Here is a 15,650-nt window from a genome sequence, read left to right as displayed (position 1 = left end):
ACCCAGTTCACCAGATTACGAGTCTACTGCTCTTAACCACTACACCACACTGGCTCTCAAGATTAACTGCACAAAAGGATGTGAATAACTTGGTGTCAGTGATAGCAGGGAAGGGGCTCTTCTCCACAAATGTAATTAGTGGCCTGTCCAACTAGTCTCCTTCCTTAGTTAATTACCTTTAACGAGAACTGGTAGATGGGGTTGATTTTGTTGAGGTCATTCAGTATAAAGTACAACAAGGAAGCTCTTTCTGCAGCTGGCCTGTAGTTCTCTCTAGCTTCATTTATTTGCAGCTCAGTAATTTTAGCTTCTTTCACCTAAAAAAACCAAAACAAGCAACCTTCAATACAGCAGCTACCAGTTCTCTAGAAAAACACAGTGTAGCTCCATAGCCCCTTACTCTTGTTGCTGGTTTGATAGATCACATAGGTTATTGGAGATGCCCCCCCCCAATAGTGCAGTGATTGTGCAGAGCAGCCCACTTTCCAGGGGTTTTATTAATGAGTGAGGACCAGGGTTTTTAAGGCTGAACCGGCCCCTTCTCCCTCCTCTTTTTCTTCTTTACTTATAGGACAGCTGAGTACACTATAAATTGCAGTGCCAGGGAGATCTTGACTACCTGCCAACTTAATGGGCCCAGAAGCACTCTACACATTGATGAAAATTTGTGTTCTTTGTCCTGGAAGAGCCCTAGCCATGGCCCTGTGACTCACCTTTTCCTCTATCTCATTTGCTGTGCGCTTGGTGGTCTCCAGATTTTCCACCAAGGCTGTGTCGCCAAGGAAGTTTCCTGATGCAGCAGAGAGTCGAGCCAGTAAGGAATCCTCCAGCTCCTTCAGGATGATCTTAAACTCATTCTGTTGTTTTGTGAGAGTAGCCTATACCAGCAATGAGGGAATATATATATATATATATATGTTAGAATTTGGTAGGGGTGTGTGTGTGTGTGTGTGTGTGTGTGAGAGAGAGAGAGAGAGAGAGAGAGAGAGACTTTGAAGGTGGACAGCCTTCACAGACAGGCTACAATTCAACAGATAGCAGAGTTGGATGAAATGGGAGCCCTTTGGACTCACCAGCTGGACTGAGCCTCGAAATGATCGCAGAGAATGCAATTTTTCAAGAGGTGAAAATGCAAAGAAGCTCATGGAACGGAAGCTCTTCATTTTAAGCTCATTCAAGGCAGTCATGCAAACGAGGGACCACCGGCATTCACATAACACACAAAGCAGCTTGTTCTTTTCCTATCAGGGTCTTTTTGTGACTACAAGAGTTTTGTAAAGGGTCATCACAATGCAACAGTGACTAACAGCTCAGGCGGACACTGAAGATGCATTGCAGATGCAAGTAAGGGCACAAGGGCCAGTTCTTAGATGAAGTTCATTTACGTCCAATAAGAGAAAATGCACCAACCTCCCCCTCCCCCAAACACACACAAAAAAGGAAAAAAAGGATACGGATTTGCATATAATTTGCATATACCGTACTTATTTACATGTATAAGTGCAAACTTGAAATAACTACTGTATTTAACTAAAAATATAATGAGGGACAGCCCTATCAATTAGGCAGAGGGAAGCAATGCTCTCAGGCAGCAGAAGCTGGGGAACAGCTGTGGCAGCCCCCTGCCCCCCCTCCAGAGCCCCCTGGCCATTTGTTTCTCTTGGAGATCAGAGCTGTATGTGTCACAGTGTCCTCCTGTTCCCAGCAGTGGAGCAAGATTCAACAGTCAGTCTATTCAGTTTCTGTACATGGGATGGAGGGTGTGTGTGTGTGTGTGTGTGTGTGTGTGTGTGTGTGATCTTGCCCTGTGCCTCAGGCAGCAAAGTGCCTTGGGTTCCCCCCGAGTACAGTATGTCTCACTATAGTGGAGAAGCCTGAGACCAGCAATGCCTGCTCAGTCGGCTACTGATGAGCTACTTCCAAGGTCTCTGCTCTTCCTTCCCAGGGTTCATTATCATTTAAAGATAATTTGGACCAGACAACCCTTCAAACAGAAGACTCCTTCAAAGAAGAGGACTGCTTTCTGTAAAGCAGGACACACGGTTGCCATTACCAGTGTGTTAAAGAGCTCAGCTCCAAGGTTCTTACCTGCGCGGCAATGAAATGGCTACAGCCATCCTAAATAGTCCCTCCCATTGCACAATGCCATTTAATATGAAGGCTGGGGTGGGGCTTCTGCTTGTGGCAACCATCTCTAGTGGGTCCTTCTATCCTAAAGAGCTTCACCCAAATAACAGCCTAATATACTTCATTGAACAGTAAATGTAAAGTGAACAAGAAATAGTAAATGAAAATCATAGTAAAATAGACAGATATGTGTTTGCATTGTTAAACGTACAAATTCTAAAATATACAGAATGAATTCACTGGTTTGAAATATCTACTTAAACAGAGGAAATGATTTAAATACGGTGAATTAAATCTAAGCAATTCATTAATATACTAGTAAATATTTAATTAACAAGGATCTGGTTCCCTTTCACATTTAAAACCTAATGCAGGGAAGGGAGTGCAGAGAATATACATACATACATACACATATATATATATATGTGTGTGTGTGTGTGTGTGTACATGTAAATGGAAAGTAGGAACAGAAACTTAAAACCACCCTCACCACCTGGGAATTGGAATTGTGTTGGGTGCTATGCACAAATTAATGCCTTTCCCTTTTTAATATACTTGGAGCCTTACTTTATTATTATTATTATTACCCCGAGGTCCCAAGGCGGGTTACAATAATTAAAACACAACATTAATACGTAGTAATCACCACTTTGGAGCAGATGAAAACCTGAATGGCAGGTCCAGAGACCCACCTTCTAAGACCATTTGGCTTGCTCTGAAGTTTCTGACCAAGTGTGGCTACCATAGATTCTTGTAAAATAAGCCATGTTGTTCATGAACAATTCACATCTAGCAATTACAATACCTTCAGTTCCTCTAGGTCAGGTCTCTCCTTAGCCACCACAGCAGCTAAAAGTTGGTCCTCCAGCCCATCTCTGGTGACCAGAAAGTTGATGAGTGTGCACTGGGCCTGCATCTCTGGCTTGTAGTGGGGGTTGAAGTACTTGGTGTGCAGAATGAGGCGGAAATTGGGGTGGTACTCCACCTCCTTGTCTCCTATTTTAATGTATCTGGGGATTAGAGTGTTAACAGGTCATGAGAACCGGTAGGTAAGAGGCAGAGAAAGGTTCTTCAAAGAGAAAGTAGGCTACTTCTGGCAGTTGGAGGGGCAGAGTTGGAGGAGGACGTCACAGGAAGGGTCAAATCCTATTTTTGGATATGCTAAAAAGTTATTTAATGTATACAAAAAAGCAGTGCATTTTAGGCACATTGTTGTTGCTGTTTTATGCCTCATAGACAAGCTTGCTCAGCTGCTTAGAAAGTTAATGTGAATTTTAACCAATTTCAGTATTTTAACTTCTTGCATGTTTTAAACTATTGTTGTAAGCGTTTCTTGATTTTTATCGTTTTATCTTTTTGTAAAATGAGGGTTTTTTGTTTAACGATCAAGGGGCGTATAACTTGGATGTAATGAATTAAATAAAAAATAACTTAAGGAATACAGTGGTACCTCGGGTTACAGACACTTCAGGTTACAGACTTTGCTAACCCAGAAATAGTACCTTGGGTTAAGAACTTTACTTCAGGATGAGAACAGAAATCGTGTAGAGGTGGCGCAGCAGCAGTGAGAGAACCCATTAGCTAAAGTGGTACCTCAGGTTAAGAACAGTTTCAGGTTAAGAACGGACCTCCAGAACGAATTAAGTTCTTAACCCGAGGTACCACTGTAAATTAAATGTGGTTCGAAACACAGGGGACGGGGAGGTACTTCTGTCCTTTTGCAGGGTGGGTGGGTGGCTAGAGGGTAGAAGCAAGAGTTCTGTGTATACATATGCACAAGTGCACAAACACCAGAATGGAAAATGTGAGACATATGCTTGCAATTTTGAACCACCTTAAAAAGTAAGAGGCATGAAGACCAGCTCTCAGCTTATGAAACGATTGCTGCAGTCATAAAGACACTCATTTGGATTTGGAAGGAAGCCCCACTGAAATCAGCATGGCTGCTTTCCAAGTAGATGTGGTATGGGGCTGAAGCAAAAACAGCACTGCTCTGGGAACATTTATGCAACAACACCCAATGAAAACAAGAAAACAAGAAGGGATATCATCAGTGGAAATATGTAGGAAATTCTACATTCTTTCCCCAATGAACAGAGCAAAGTAGGAACGGGACAAACAGGTGGTGTCAAAGCCACCTGGTGATGGTAGAAAAACCAAGCTGAATCTACTGTCAGGGAAATGTAGCACGTCCAATGTCATCTGCAAGGACGGTTGTGATCCTCAGGAGAGTCTTTATTCCACAGGAGTCACTTAGTAAACTAGATTAGATGGGGTCTAGTCACACCAGCTTTACAACTAGGACTAAATCCACCCTAAAGCGTATTGTGAATTAGTTGTCTGCCACCACCTACTGGATAACTGAGCAACAAGGACTCTTATATTGAATATAGTTTGTTCCAGATCACAAGAGTGCTAGCTTCCAATCTCTGATCACATAGCTCCTCTAAGGATAATGACTGTGTTTTTTTTAACTTTGCTGGAAGCACAATGACATTTACATGAGAATAGATGAGCCTATTAGGAGCACGCCCCTCCTGTTAGTGGAGCGCACATGATTTTCTTAACAAAGAGGTTAGATTTCTAATTTATCCACCACACATGAAAAACAACATTTCAGTCAAATGAAATAAAAAGTAAAAAGTTTATCTAATTTAATACTTCCCCTGGTTGATATAGGCAGGCATTTATAATTTATAGTACTTGGTTATAGGAGAGACATAGAAAGGAGTGGTTCCTTGGCAGAAAGTCCACCATGGAAATGAGGGAGCACAGCACCTGCTCACTGAGGGCAATAGATTTGACCAGGGGTCAGCAAACTTTTTCAGCAGGGGGCCGGTCCACTGTCCCTCAGACCTTGTGGGGGGCAGGACAATATTTTGAAGGGAAAAAATGAACGAATTCCTATGCCCCACAAATAACCCAGAGAAGCATTTTAAATAAAAGCACATATTCTGCTCTTATAAAAACACCAAGCAGGCCCCACAAATAGCCCAGAGATGCATTTTAAATAAAAGGACACAGCCTACTCATGTAAAAACACACTGATTCCTGGACCGTCCATGGGCCGGATTTAGAAGGCGATTGGGCTGCATCTGGCCCCCGAGCCTTAGTTTGCCTACCCATGGGTTTGACTGTATTGATTACAGGACAACTTGGCTGTGAACTAGCCAGCAGGTACATTGCGATCCAAGGATGCAGAACAGTAGCCCATGGCAAGGTGAGGCTTGTACCAGCAGGATGACACGTACTCAGGATGATTTGCTAGGGCTTGGGAATGCCAGCAAATAGTAGCTGTGTGCAGTGGCGTAGCATGGGGGGTGCAGGGGGGGCCGGCCGCACGGGGCGCAACATCTGAGGGTTAGGGGGCGCAAATCCACGGGTTAGGGGGCGCAAATCCATGGGTTAGGGGGCGCAAATTACTTGCCTTGCCCCGGGTGCTGACAACCCACACTACGCCACTGGCTGTGTGACATCTTAGTAATAATGGAGGCACTCTGGCCAATGTAGAGACAGACTTAAGAGAGAATGGATAGAGATACGCCTAACCCTAACTACAGTAATTCCATTTTAAAAAGCAAGGGCTACTCTGGCTTCAATCAAAGGAGCTGTGACAAACTTACTTTCCTTTCTTGATGGTGTTTCGGCCTAGCAGAGGATCCAGCACAGGCTCCACGGTCTCTCCAATGTTCTCAATGAGCAGGGTGTCTCCATCAGAAACCGCCTTTTCAATTATATCTAGATAGCTGCAGCATTGGAAGAAAATCCGCTAAGCACATCACAGTGTTTTAGAATACAATCCCCGCCTCTTATTTTGAACATAAGAACGCTGGTGCTCACGGAAAAAGGAGCCTTATGAAAAATCACTATAGTTTGGGGCTGCGCTTCCCTGAGTTCAGAGACACTGGACAGCTCTGAAGCGGGATCTGGGCAGAAGAGGCTTACCCCCACAGGTTCCAATATGCAAACAAGTGGCAACGAGAGAGCATCCCTTAACATATATGGAATCTGATGGAAAGGAACAGGGATTGCCAAGATGGCCCTCTTGGATGCAATGATGCCTCCGAGGTCTTTCCATGGGGCCTGCAATATGTTTGAGTCCCCACCCCCCAACTGTCCCCTTGGTCATGAGGTGGTCAGGTTACTTTTTTTCTTCCTCGAAAAGTGCATACAACTGAAGGAGGAAGAGGCAAGTTATGCTCGTTCCCAGTTTCCCTTTCAGCACTGTGCGTTTTTAGGGCTCAGATTTACTCCGCTGAATCGGACTTGTATCGGAAAAATGGAAAAAGCTAAGGGCATGTGTGCACTTGTCCCTCTTTCTTTCTCTGTGGCGGGGATGATCTAGAGAGGGGAGAGATGTGACCAGAAAGGGTGGTGCCCACGGGCCTGAAAAGGTTGCTGATCCCTGGAGGGCACCTCTGGGGCATTGCCACCCTCATCTTTGGAGCTGTAGGGAACTCCTTGTTTGGCAGAAAACTTGAAGAATCAGGACAGAATAGTTATGGCTCAACCTTCTCTGCCCAAGCCGGATGGCCTTCAGGTCTTCTCCATGTTTGTTCTTAATCCACTTGATCCCTTGGAGCTGGGCATCTACAATGAGTGGCCAGCGCTCTGTGTTGCAAAGTATAGTTGCATTTTCTGTTGACATCCGGTCACTGGGGAGCCCCTGGTTGTTCCACGTTGCTACATCTGCATCATCTGTTAGGAGGCTCAAAGGGTCCAGCCCAGGGGTGATGGGAATTGGCACCTGCAAAGTAAAATAAGAGGGTCCTGAAATGCATCAACTGCTCCTGTTTAATACATAATCTCGCAAGCGGCAATAACCCCTCGTGTGGGTATAACATGGGTCAAGGGGAGCCAATGTGTTACCTTGTTGAAGGACTACAGTTCCCATCAGCCATAGCCACCACTGCCAATGGTCAGGGATGATGGGAGTTGTAGTCAATAGCAGCAGGTTGGGCCAAGTCGCGGAGCTACCCACCTGATGCCAGAGTTGCTACAGTTTACCTGGATGGGGATGGGGCAGGGTGGTGGCAAGCTTGGGAAGCACAAGCTGGTGCATGAGCAGAAGGGCTGCCCTGATGTGGCTGTGCGGCCCCAATCCCACTGGCACCCTGACCTACCCCAGTCCCATTCAGGTAAGCTGTAGAGACTCTAGCGTTGGGAGGGTGACTATGAAGCTCTGCCCCACCACACTGGCTGCTACTGGATGCAGTCTGAGAACATCTGGAGGCCACCACAATGGATACCCCTGCAGTAGGCAAATGATGTAACTGAGTTTAGAATGGATGGTTAAACAGAACCAGCAATAGCTCTTAGCAGGGATGGCCAGAAGGGAGAACTTCTTGTACGATGTGTATTGTCATCCCCTGGGCCTGCTGGATGGCATTTCGGGAAAGGATGAACTGGAGAAGACTGCTCCAGACACTTTAATAAAGAACCAATAAACCAGGTAGGATTTCCTGAAGGGAGGTGAGGGGGGAGTTTGGTAACTCCATAAAGGTATTGTTATTGGGATCAGACTTTGTCACCGAGTAAACATTGCAGCAGGGGTCTATGTGAACTCCAGGAGAGGCTCAAATGTTGACTCCATGCTATTAAGGATCAAATATATATATTAATTTACGTTAGGTTAGAAACTGCTGTGTGGCTTTAGGGGAGCTGAAGTGAACTAGCTGACTCTTTCTGCCTGGAATCAAAGGAACATAAATATTTCTGCTAAATCAGAAGACTGCCTGGAAGTTACAGCTAGCGCAAAGCTTAGCCACCAGGTTCCTAAGTGGGACCAGGTGTTGGGAACACATCTTGCCAAGGCTTAAGGAGTTCCACTGGCTTCCAGCCCGTTTCTTACTGAGGCTGTATACACACCATAAATTTAAAGCACATCCTCCTTCCCCAAAGAATTCTGGGAAGTGCAGTTTCTTAAGGCTGCTGCGAATTTTAGCCCTGTGAGGGGTAAACTGCAGTTCCCACAATTCTTTTGGGTGGGTATGGGTTTGTGCTTTCAGTATATAGTGTCTATGCAGCTTCTGCTGGTGCTTACCTTTGAAACCCTACAGAGTTTAGATGAGGGTACAGGAAATGATGTTTTCTTCCATGCCACTAATGTGCCCATAGATCAAAACATTCATCTGAGGTTCTCCTCTAGATGAAGTGAAGTGGATGATGACCAGGGAGAGGGTCTTTTTGCTTTTGCCTTCCCTTCTCGAGGCTCTCCTTAGGGATGTTTGCTTGGCACCACCATATAAAAACCCTGCTTATTTCTCCAGGCTTTCAATTTGTGGGGTGATAGCTTTTAGCACTGCCCTTTGCTGTTGTCAACTATTTCAATGATTAGAGCTGTTGTAAGCCCTGGAAATTTTCGTTTTTAAACTGAGGGATGTTTAAATGTTTAAAACAAATCAAAATAAACCATCAAGCCCAAGGGGTTTAGTCTCAGGAACCTGATGCCAGAGATATCCAAGAGGAATCCACCTGTAGTCTGGCTTCTTTCCTACTTCTTGGAAAACGGAAGCAGGGCTCACCAGGATATGATATGCATCCCCAAATATATTACTCTACATTTATGTCCCAGAGCTTTATTCAGAGCTGCCCTAGTGCAACACGGCACTGAGCAGATTCACCTTTAGCTGCTGGAGGAAAGGAGTCCAGAACTTGTCCAGAAGCTCAGTCCTGTATTTTTTTGTAAAATAGCCAACGTAGGAAACAAACGCAGTAATCAAGAGCACATCCCCACACAAAGTCTTTTCTTGCTCACGGAAATTTTCCACAGACTCGGCCCAACGCACGTTTTCCGAAGCTAATCCACCAACAAGCCTGAATAAACATTTCAAAAGGAGATGCACATTTGGTTAGCGCAGCCTGGGGTTCTGGCCAGCCTTTGCCTTGATGCTAGGCCCGTACATTCCCAGAAACTGATTAACTGTCTGCCTGGAATGTTGACTTTTTGGGAGATTAGGGTGGGCAACTTTTGCATGATGAGGGCCAGTTTCCAAATGCAGGGCAGGCTGGAGGGCTGCAGCACAAGCTCCAACTACACATTCCTGGGATACCTGGCCGCCACTACTGAGAGATGCCTTGCACATTTTGTGAAATTTCCGAGACAAGACTGAAAGTGGCCGTTTTTTGAAGTCTTTTTATATGCTAATCACTTAAGATCTTGATCACCAGAAGATCCATAATAACACAAAAGGAACTGTTTGCCTTTGAACTGACAGTCTCTCCCACAAAAAAAATATAACTGCAGCTTCTCTAAATAAACTCCACATCTTTGACTCACTCTCTAATGTAGTATTCCATTTTCAGGAAATGGTTCACAGCATGCTGAGAAGAACAACAAGTTTCTTCTTACCAGCTGGGATGACCAAGAGGCCAGTACTGCTGACTCCAGATACTGAGTGATCCCCTCAGAACCACAAAAATTATATGATATGAACATGCAATGTTTGAGGTTCTTTTAACTGCTTCCAGACTTATATTATTTTAAGGGCCACTACTATCGTCATAGCTGTCAACTTTTCCCTTTTCTTGCGAGGAATCCTATTCGGAATAGGGGAATTTTCCTTAAAAAAAGGGAAAAGTTGACAACTATGACTATGGTTTTTTTGACCTTTCTGGAAAAGCAGATTTGTAAACATCACTTGATTGGTTGAGCGATTCAAAGATCATACCAATTGCACAGTTACTGCCATTTTGTTAATTGTGATGGTGTTTTATCTTTGAAACAGTGACCCACACAGCTCTGTTTCGTGAATAAAATGGTGGGAGATCAAGCACAGACCTTCCGCATAATATGTTTTGCTCATAGTGAACTCGTGAATCGTAGTGGCAACTAGCTAATACCAGCACAGGATGTTCCTGAGAGAGTGCATATTACCTGTTAGCCAATGATATGACTCTGTTTGTCGCATCTGCCTCTTGCTGGCATTTGATTTTCTCGGCTGTGGCTTTTTCAAATTCAGCAGTCAGATTGGCCAAGTTGGCGTTTAGATCCTTTAAAACAATGGGTTTGCTGTTACTCTCATAGAAACTTTGAAGACTGCTTGCTGCACGTGTTCAGCGGGTGCACCCCACTATTTGTTTTAGTGGGACAGTACCGTACTTAACAAGCTGTGCCTTAAAACTCTGAAAATGCCAGTAAGTATCTGTTATTGGCACTCAGTACATATGTACCCACAGCTATGTGGAAGTATTCTCCATGGCATACTCTCCGTGGGGCCCACATCTTAAGGATTCAGCTATAGGAGGATTGTGAGAATCATTTCCATGCATCACAGATAAAAGCCGCTCCCATGAGCACAGGTACACGGAACAGGAATCACAGTGCATGTCCGTTTGCCACGTTAGCTTCTGCACATTGCTATGTTTTTCAGTCACAGATCTTTGTTGCTGTTCTACTCTGCTTGCTGTACGTATCAGGGCAGAACTATGAAATTATCCAGAAGTTTTCTTTGTCTCTTCCCTCAAACACTCTTCCCCTGCCCCTTTTCTGTTCTCTGGCAATGCAATCATGTGTTTCGGGACATGTGCATGAACTCCCTTTTTTAAAATTCCCAGGAAGTGCAGACCTTGCAAAAGGCTTGTGTGCGTGATTCCACTGACTCTACAACAAACTCCTGTCCAGAAGTCTCCTTAATTGCATTTAGCTGTTATAAAGTGCTTTACAGTTTTAAAACCAGAGGCTGCAAGCAGTGCTTTTTTTCCTAGAAAAATAGGTGCCGGCACTCACCATGAAGTTGTTACAGTAAGTGCCACACTTTTTAACAACAACAAAAAGAGGTGCCAGTACTGTGTACCCCCTGAAAAAAAACACGGGCTGCAAGGTGGATTAGGTCCCCAACAAGAAAAGGCTATGCTTAGGGCTTATGCTATAGAAGAAAAGAAACTAAGAGGAGGTGATAGATTTTTCTAAATTACACATGTTGTGGAAATTATGCATTTCTCACTCCTACTCAGTAACAGCAGAAACTGAGCAGGAGATTCAGGACAGACACTTCTTCCCACGCTGCATAGGTAACACCATGCATAGGCAAACTAAGGCCTGGGGGGCCGGATCTGGCCCAATCGCCTTCTCAATCCGGCCCGCTGACGGTCCGGGAATCAGCGTGTTTTTACATGAGTAGAATGTGTCCTTTTATTTAATATGCATCTCTGGGTTATTTATGGGGCACAGGAATTCGTTCGTTCCCCCCCCCCAAAAAAAATATATAGTCCAGCTCCCCATATGGTCTAAGGCAGTGTTTCCCAACCTTGTGCCTCCAGATGTTTTTGGACTACAATTCCCATCATCCCTTGCCACTGGTCTTGCTAGTCAGGGATGATGGGTGTTGTAGTTCAAAAACAGCTGGAGGCACAAGGTTGGGAAACACTGGTCTAAGGGACAGTGGAGTGGCCCCCTGCTGAAAAAGTTTGCTGACCCCTGGTTAACACCTATGGCCTTCCCTGCCACAAGATGTGGCGATGACCACCAGCTCAGATGGCTTTGAAGGGGATTAGACAAATGCAGCAGCTAGCAAATGGCTACTAGTCACGATGGCCGTATGCTACCTGCCTCTGAGTAACAGTTGCTGGGGAGGGCTTTTGCCTGCACATCCTCCTGCTTATGAGCCTCCTATAGGCATCTGGTTGGACGCAATGGAAAACAGGATGCTGGACTAGAGAGGCCTTTGATCAGATCCAGCAAGGTTCTTTACATGCTCATTTGAGTCATGAACTGGAGACAGATTACAGTTCGCACACATAGCTGAAATGTCAGCTCTCAGTTTGTACAGACACAAGAAAATGCCACATGTGATTCTCAAGCTCATAGTTAAATAATTTCCTTCCTCAATGCCAGTCAATTTCAGCAGTGATGTTTACTTGATGGGACACAAGGGGGCGCTGGCATTTTATCGAGCCAAGGTGACGGTGTACTTACCGCAATCTTGTTTTTGATCAGCGTGAGCTTTGCTTGCGCTTCTGCCAGCTCATTATTAGCCTCTTCCAAGGCCTGGCGCTTGGGAGCGACGTCACAGTAGACTTCATAGAAGCGAACAATGTTCAGGCACCAAGAACACAGACCAGCTGCAGCCGTGGACTTAGACAGTATAAACTCTGGATCGAATGTTGGGTCATTTTGAAATGGCCTGCAGCGAGAAAGTTACAAAGCAGCATTGCATTGGGCGGAAGGAAAAGCACAGTTAAGATCTACAAAGGCACATCATACAACTGATCACTTCTGTATGCTGCATTTACCTATAAAAGAGGTGATTTGAGGCTAAATCACTGCTGCACCATTGGGATTTGGGTGACAGCAGCCACGAAATTAAAAGACGCCTGCTTCGTGGAAGAAAAGCAATGACAAACCTAGACAGCATCTTAAAAAGCAGAGACATCACCTTGCCAACAGAGGTCCGTATAGTTAAAGCTATGGTTTTCCCAGTAGTGATGTATGGAAGTGAGAGCTGGACCATAAAGAAGGCTGATTGCCGAAGAATTGATGTTTTTGTATTATGGTGCTGGAGGAGACTCTTGAGAGTCCCATGGACTGCAAGAAGATCAAACCTCTCCATTCTGAAGGAAATCAACCCTGAGTGCTCACTGGAAGGACAGATCCTGAAGCTGAGGCTCCAATACTTTGGCCACCTCATGAGAATAGAAGACTCCCTGGAAAAGACCCTGATGTTGGGAAAGATGGAGGGCACAAGGAGAAGGGGACGACAGAGGACGAGATGGTTGGACAGTGTTCTCGAAGCTACCAGCATGAGTTTGACCAAACTGCGGGAGGCAGTGGAAGACAGGAGTGCCTGGCGTGCTCTGGCCCAGGGGGTCATGAAGAGTCGGACACGACTAAACAACTAAACAACAACAACAACTGTTGGGATTTAATAAAAAGATAGAACTTAGGGGCTGGCCACTGTGAGAACAGGATGGGCCATTGGTGTGATCCAGCAGGGCACTTCTGACTACACACCATTCATTGCAGATCTTGGGCAAAATACTATGCCGGGAGGAAGGTTGCCCCTTCTCGTATTGTCAGGGAACTGCCATCAGTACTGGAGGGAGAGTGCGGAGCCCAGAGGGATTCCAGAGGGCGTCCAGGGATCGGGAGAAGCAGCCCATCTTCTGGGGAGGAGAATCAGTGTAGCACCAGTAGAGAAGGGGGGCTGGTGGGGGAAGGGGGGCTGCTTAGGTGGCGAGCCGATTTGGGCTCGCCCGCAGAGGCTGATGGATCCTGATAGATTCCGTCAAGCCTTGCGGGACCTTTCTCCCCCTGGCGACTCATTGACTGAGCTTGTTGAGGGCTGGAATACCCATCTCCTGGCAGCCATCAATGAGATCGCACCTAAGCGCCCTCTGCGACCCCGCAGAAACCGGGCTCCCTGGTTTACCGAGGAGCTCCGGAAAATGAAGCGGGACCTCAGACGGCTAGAGCGAGTATGGCGGCGTGCCCGTGACGGAGCTTCAAGAACATCTTATAGGGTTTTTATGAAAACCTATGAGATGGCTGTGAAGGCCACTAAGAAGTCCTACTTCTCGGCCTCCATTGCATCCGCTAGCTCTCGCCCGGCGCAATTATTTAGTATAATTCGGTCTTTAACGTCCCTCGAAGGACAGCCAAATTTAAATAACAAATTGACACACAGCTGTGAGGCATTTGCGAGCTTTTTTGCGGAGAAGGTCTTGTCGCTCCGCCATGACCTCCCTGCCAATTTGGATACAATAAAGGAACTGGAGGCCCCTCGACTGTCCTCGGGTCCAGTATTGGACCACTTCGACCGGATATCCCCAGCCGATGTGGACAGACTCCTCCGAGCTGGAAAGCCCACCACCTGTCCTCTTGACCCGTGCCCGTCTTGGCTGATTAGAGCGTGTCCAGACGAGGTGCGGGCCCTCCTGGGGGATATCATCAATTTGTCCCTTGGCACGGGGACATTCCCAGGGGAACTGAAGGAGGCAGTGGTGCGCCCGCTCTTAAAGAAAACATCATTAGATCCTTTAGATCTATCCAATTACCGCCCGGTTTCGAATCTTCCGTTCCTGGGTAAGGTGATTGAGAGAGCGGTTGCTGAACAGCTTGGTGGGTTTCTGAATGAAACATCGGCTCTGGATCCATTCCAGTCCGGCTTCCGCGCTGGCCATGGGACCGAGACGGCTCTGGTTGCCCTAACAGATGATCTTCGTAGACAGCTGGATCGAGGCGGGTCGGGGCTGCTGATTCTTCTAGATTTGTCAGCAGCTTTTGACATGGTCGATCATGAACTTCTGGACCACCGCCTTGCCGACGTGAGGATCCAGGGCACAGTCCTTCAATGGCTGCGCTCGTTTCTCTCTGGTCGGGGACAGAGGGTGGCGCTTGGGGGGGGAATTGTCATCGCGCCACTCCTTGGTGTGTGGAGTGCCTCAGGGTGCGATTCTCTCCCCGATGCTTTTTAACATCTTTATGCGCCCCCTCGCCCAGCTTGTCAGGAGTTTTGGGCTGGGCTGCCATCAGTATGCTGATGACACCCAACTCTATCTGTTGATGGATGGCCATCCTGACTTGACCCCAGACACACTGATCAGATGCTTGGAAGCTGTGGCTGGATGGTTGCGTGGGAGCCGGTTGAAGTTAAATCCTTCGAAGACAGAGGTCCTCTGGCTGGGACGGGATGATATGAGACTGAGGGGGCAGCTCCCATCTCTTGCGGGGGTGCAATTAGTGCCAGCACCGTCCGTTAAGAGTTTGGGTGTAATCTTCGATACCTCCCTCTCCATGGAGGCGCAGATTGCAGCTATTACAAAGGCGGCATTTTTTCATCTCCGCCAAGCTAAGCAGTTGGCTCCTTACCTCTCTCGCCCTGACCTAGCTACTGTGATCCACGCGACGGTCACCTCCAGACTGGATTATTGTAACTCGCTCTACGTGGGGCTGCCCTTGAGACTGACCCAAAAACTCCAGCGGGTGCAGAATGCCGCAGCGAGACTCCTTACGGGGTCTTCGCTGCGAGATCACATTCATCCGGTGCTATACCAGCTGCACTGGCTCCCGGTGGAGTACAGGATCAGGTTTAAGGTGCTGGTTTTAACCTTCAAAGCCCTATACGGCCTAGGACCCTCGTACCTACGGGACCGCCTCTCCTGGTATGCCCCACAGAGGAACCTACGGTCTTCAAACAAAAACACCTTGAAGGTCCCAGGCCACAGAGAGGTTAGGCTGGCCTCAACTAGAGCCAGGGCCTTTTCGGCTGCGGCTCCAACCTGGTGGAATGCTCTGTCACAAGAGACAAGGGCCCTGCAGGACTTGACATCTTTCCGTAGGGCCTGCAAGACAGAGCTGTTCCGCCAGGCCTTTGGTTAGGGCGCAGCCTGACTCCCTCCTCTGGCAACCTTTACAAAACTTTATGGCTGCCATCAATCTTGATTTTAATTAATTTTTATAATGTTTTTATAATGTCGCACTATTTTGGTGTTGTTAGCCGCCCTGAGCCCGGCTTCGGCTGGGGAGGGCGGGATATAAATAAAATTTATTATTATTATTATTATTATTAAGTGGCGAGGCGATC

General features: G+C 46.5%; 1 protein-coding gene across 1 annotated transcript in view; it reads right to left on the bottom strand.

Annotated features, from left to right (window-relative positions):
• The window catches only part of DNAH17 (dynein axonemal heavy chain 17), a 94,693-nt gene that overhangs the window by 12,796 nt on the left and 66,247 nt on the right, over nucleotides 1-15,650 (bottom strand). Inside the window, exons 60-67 of the mRNA XM_081899464.1 lie at nucleotides 12,044-12,251; nucleotides 10,004-10,119; nucleotides 8,751-8,943; nucleotides 6,639-6,874; nucleotides 5,751-5,873; nucleotides 2,933-3,137; nucleotides 714-878; nucleotides 177-317 (exon numbers count right to left, since the gene is read on the bottom strand). Coding sequence (XP_081755590.1) covers nucleotides 177-317; nucleotides 714-878; nucleotides 2,933-3,137; nucleotides 5,751-5,873; nucleotides 6,639-6,874; nucleotides 8,751-8,943; nucleotides 10,004-10,119; nucleotides 12,044-12,251 — 1,387 coding nt within the window. The remainder of the gene's footprint in view (nucleotides 1-176; nucleotides 318-713; nucleotides 879-2,932; nucleotides 3,138-5,750; nucleotides 5,874-6,638; nucleotides 6,875-8,750; nucleotides 8,944-10,003; nucleotides 10,120-12,043; nucleotides 12,252-15,650) is intronic.

This window comes from Podarcis melisellensis (assembly GCF_964234715.1).
Source record: "Podarcis melisellensis genome assembly, chromosome: 2".
NCBI classification, from domain to species: domain Eukaryota; kingdom Metazoa; phylum Chordata; class Lepidosauria; order Squamata; family Lacertidae; genus Podarcis; species Podarcis melisellensis.
The sequence above is the reverse complement of the archived record's forward strand: the minus strand, read 5'-3'. Positions and strand labels throughout refer to the sequence as shown.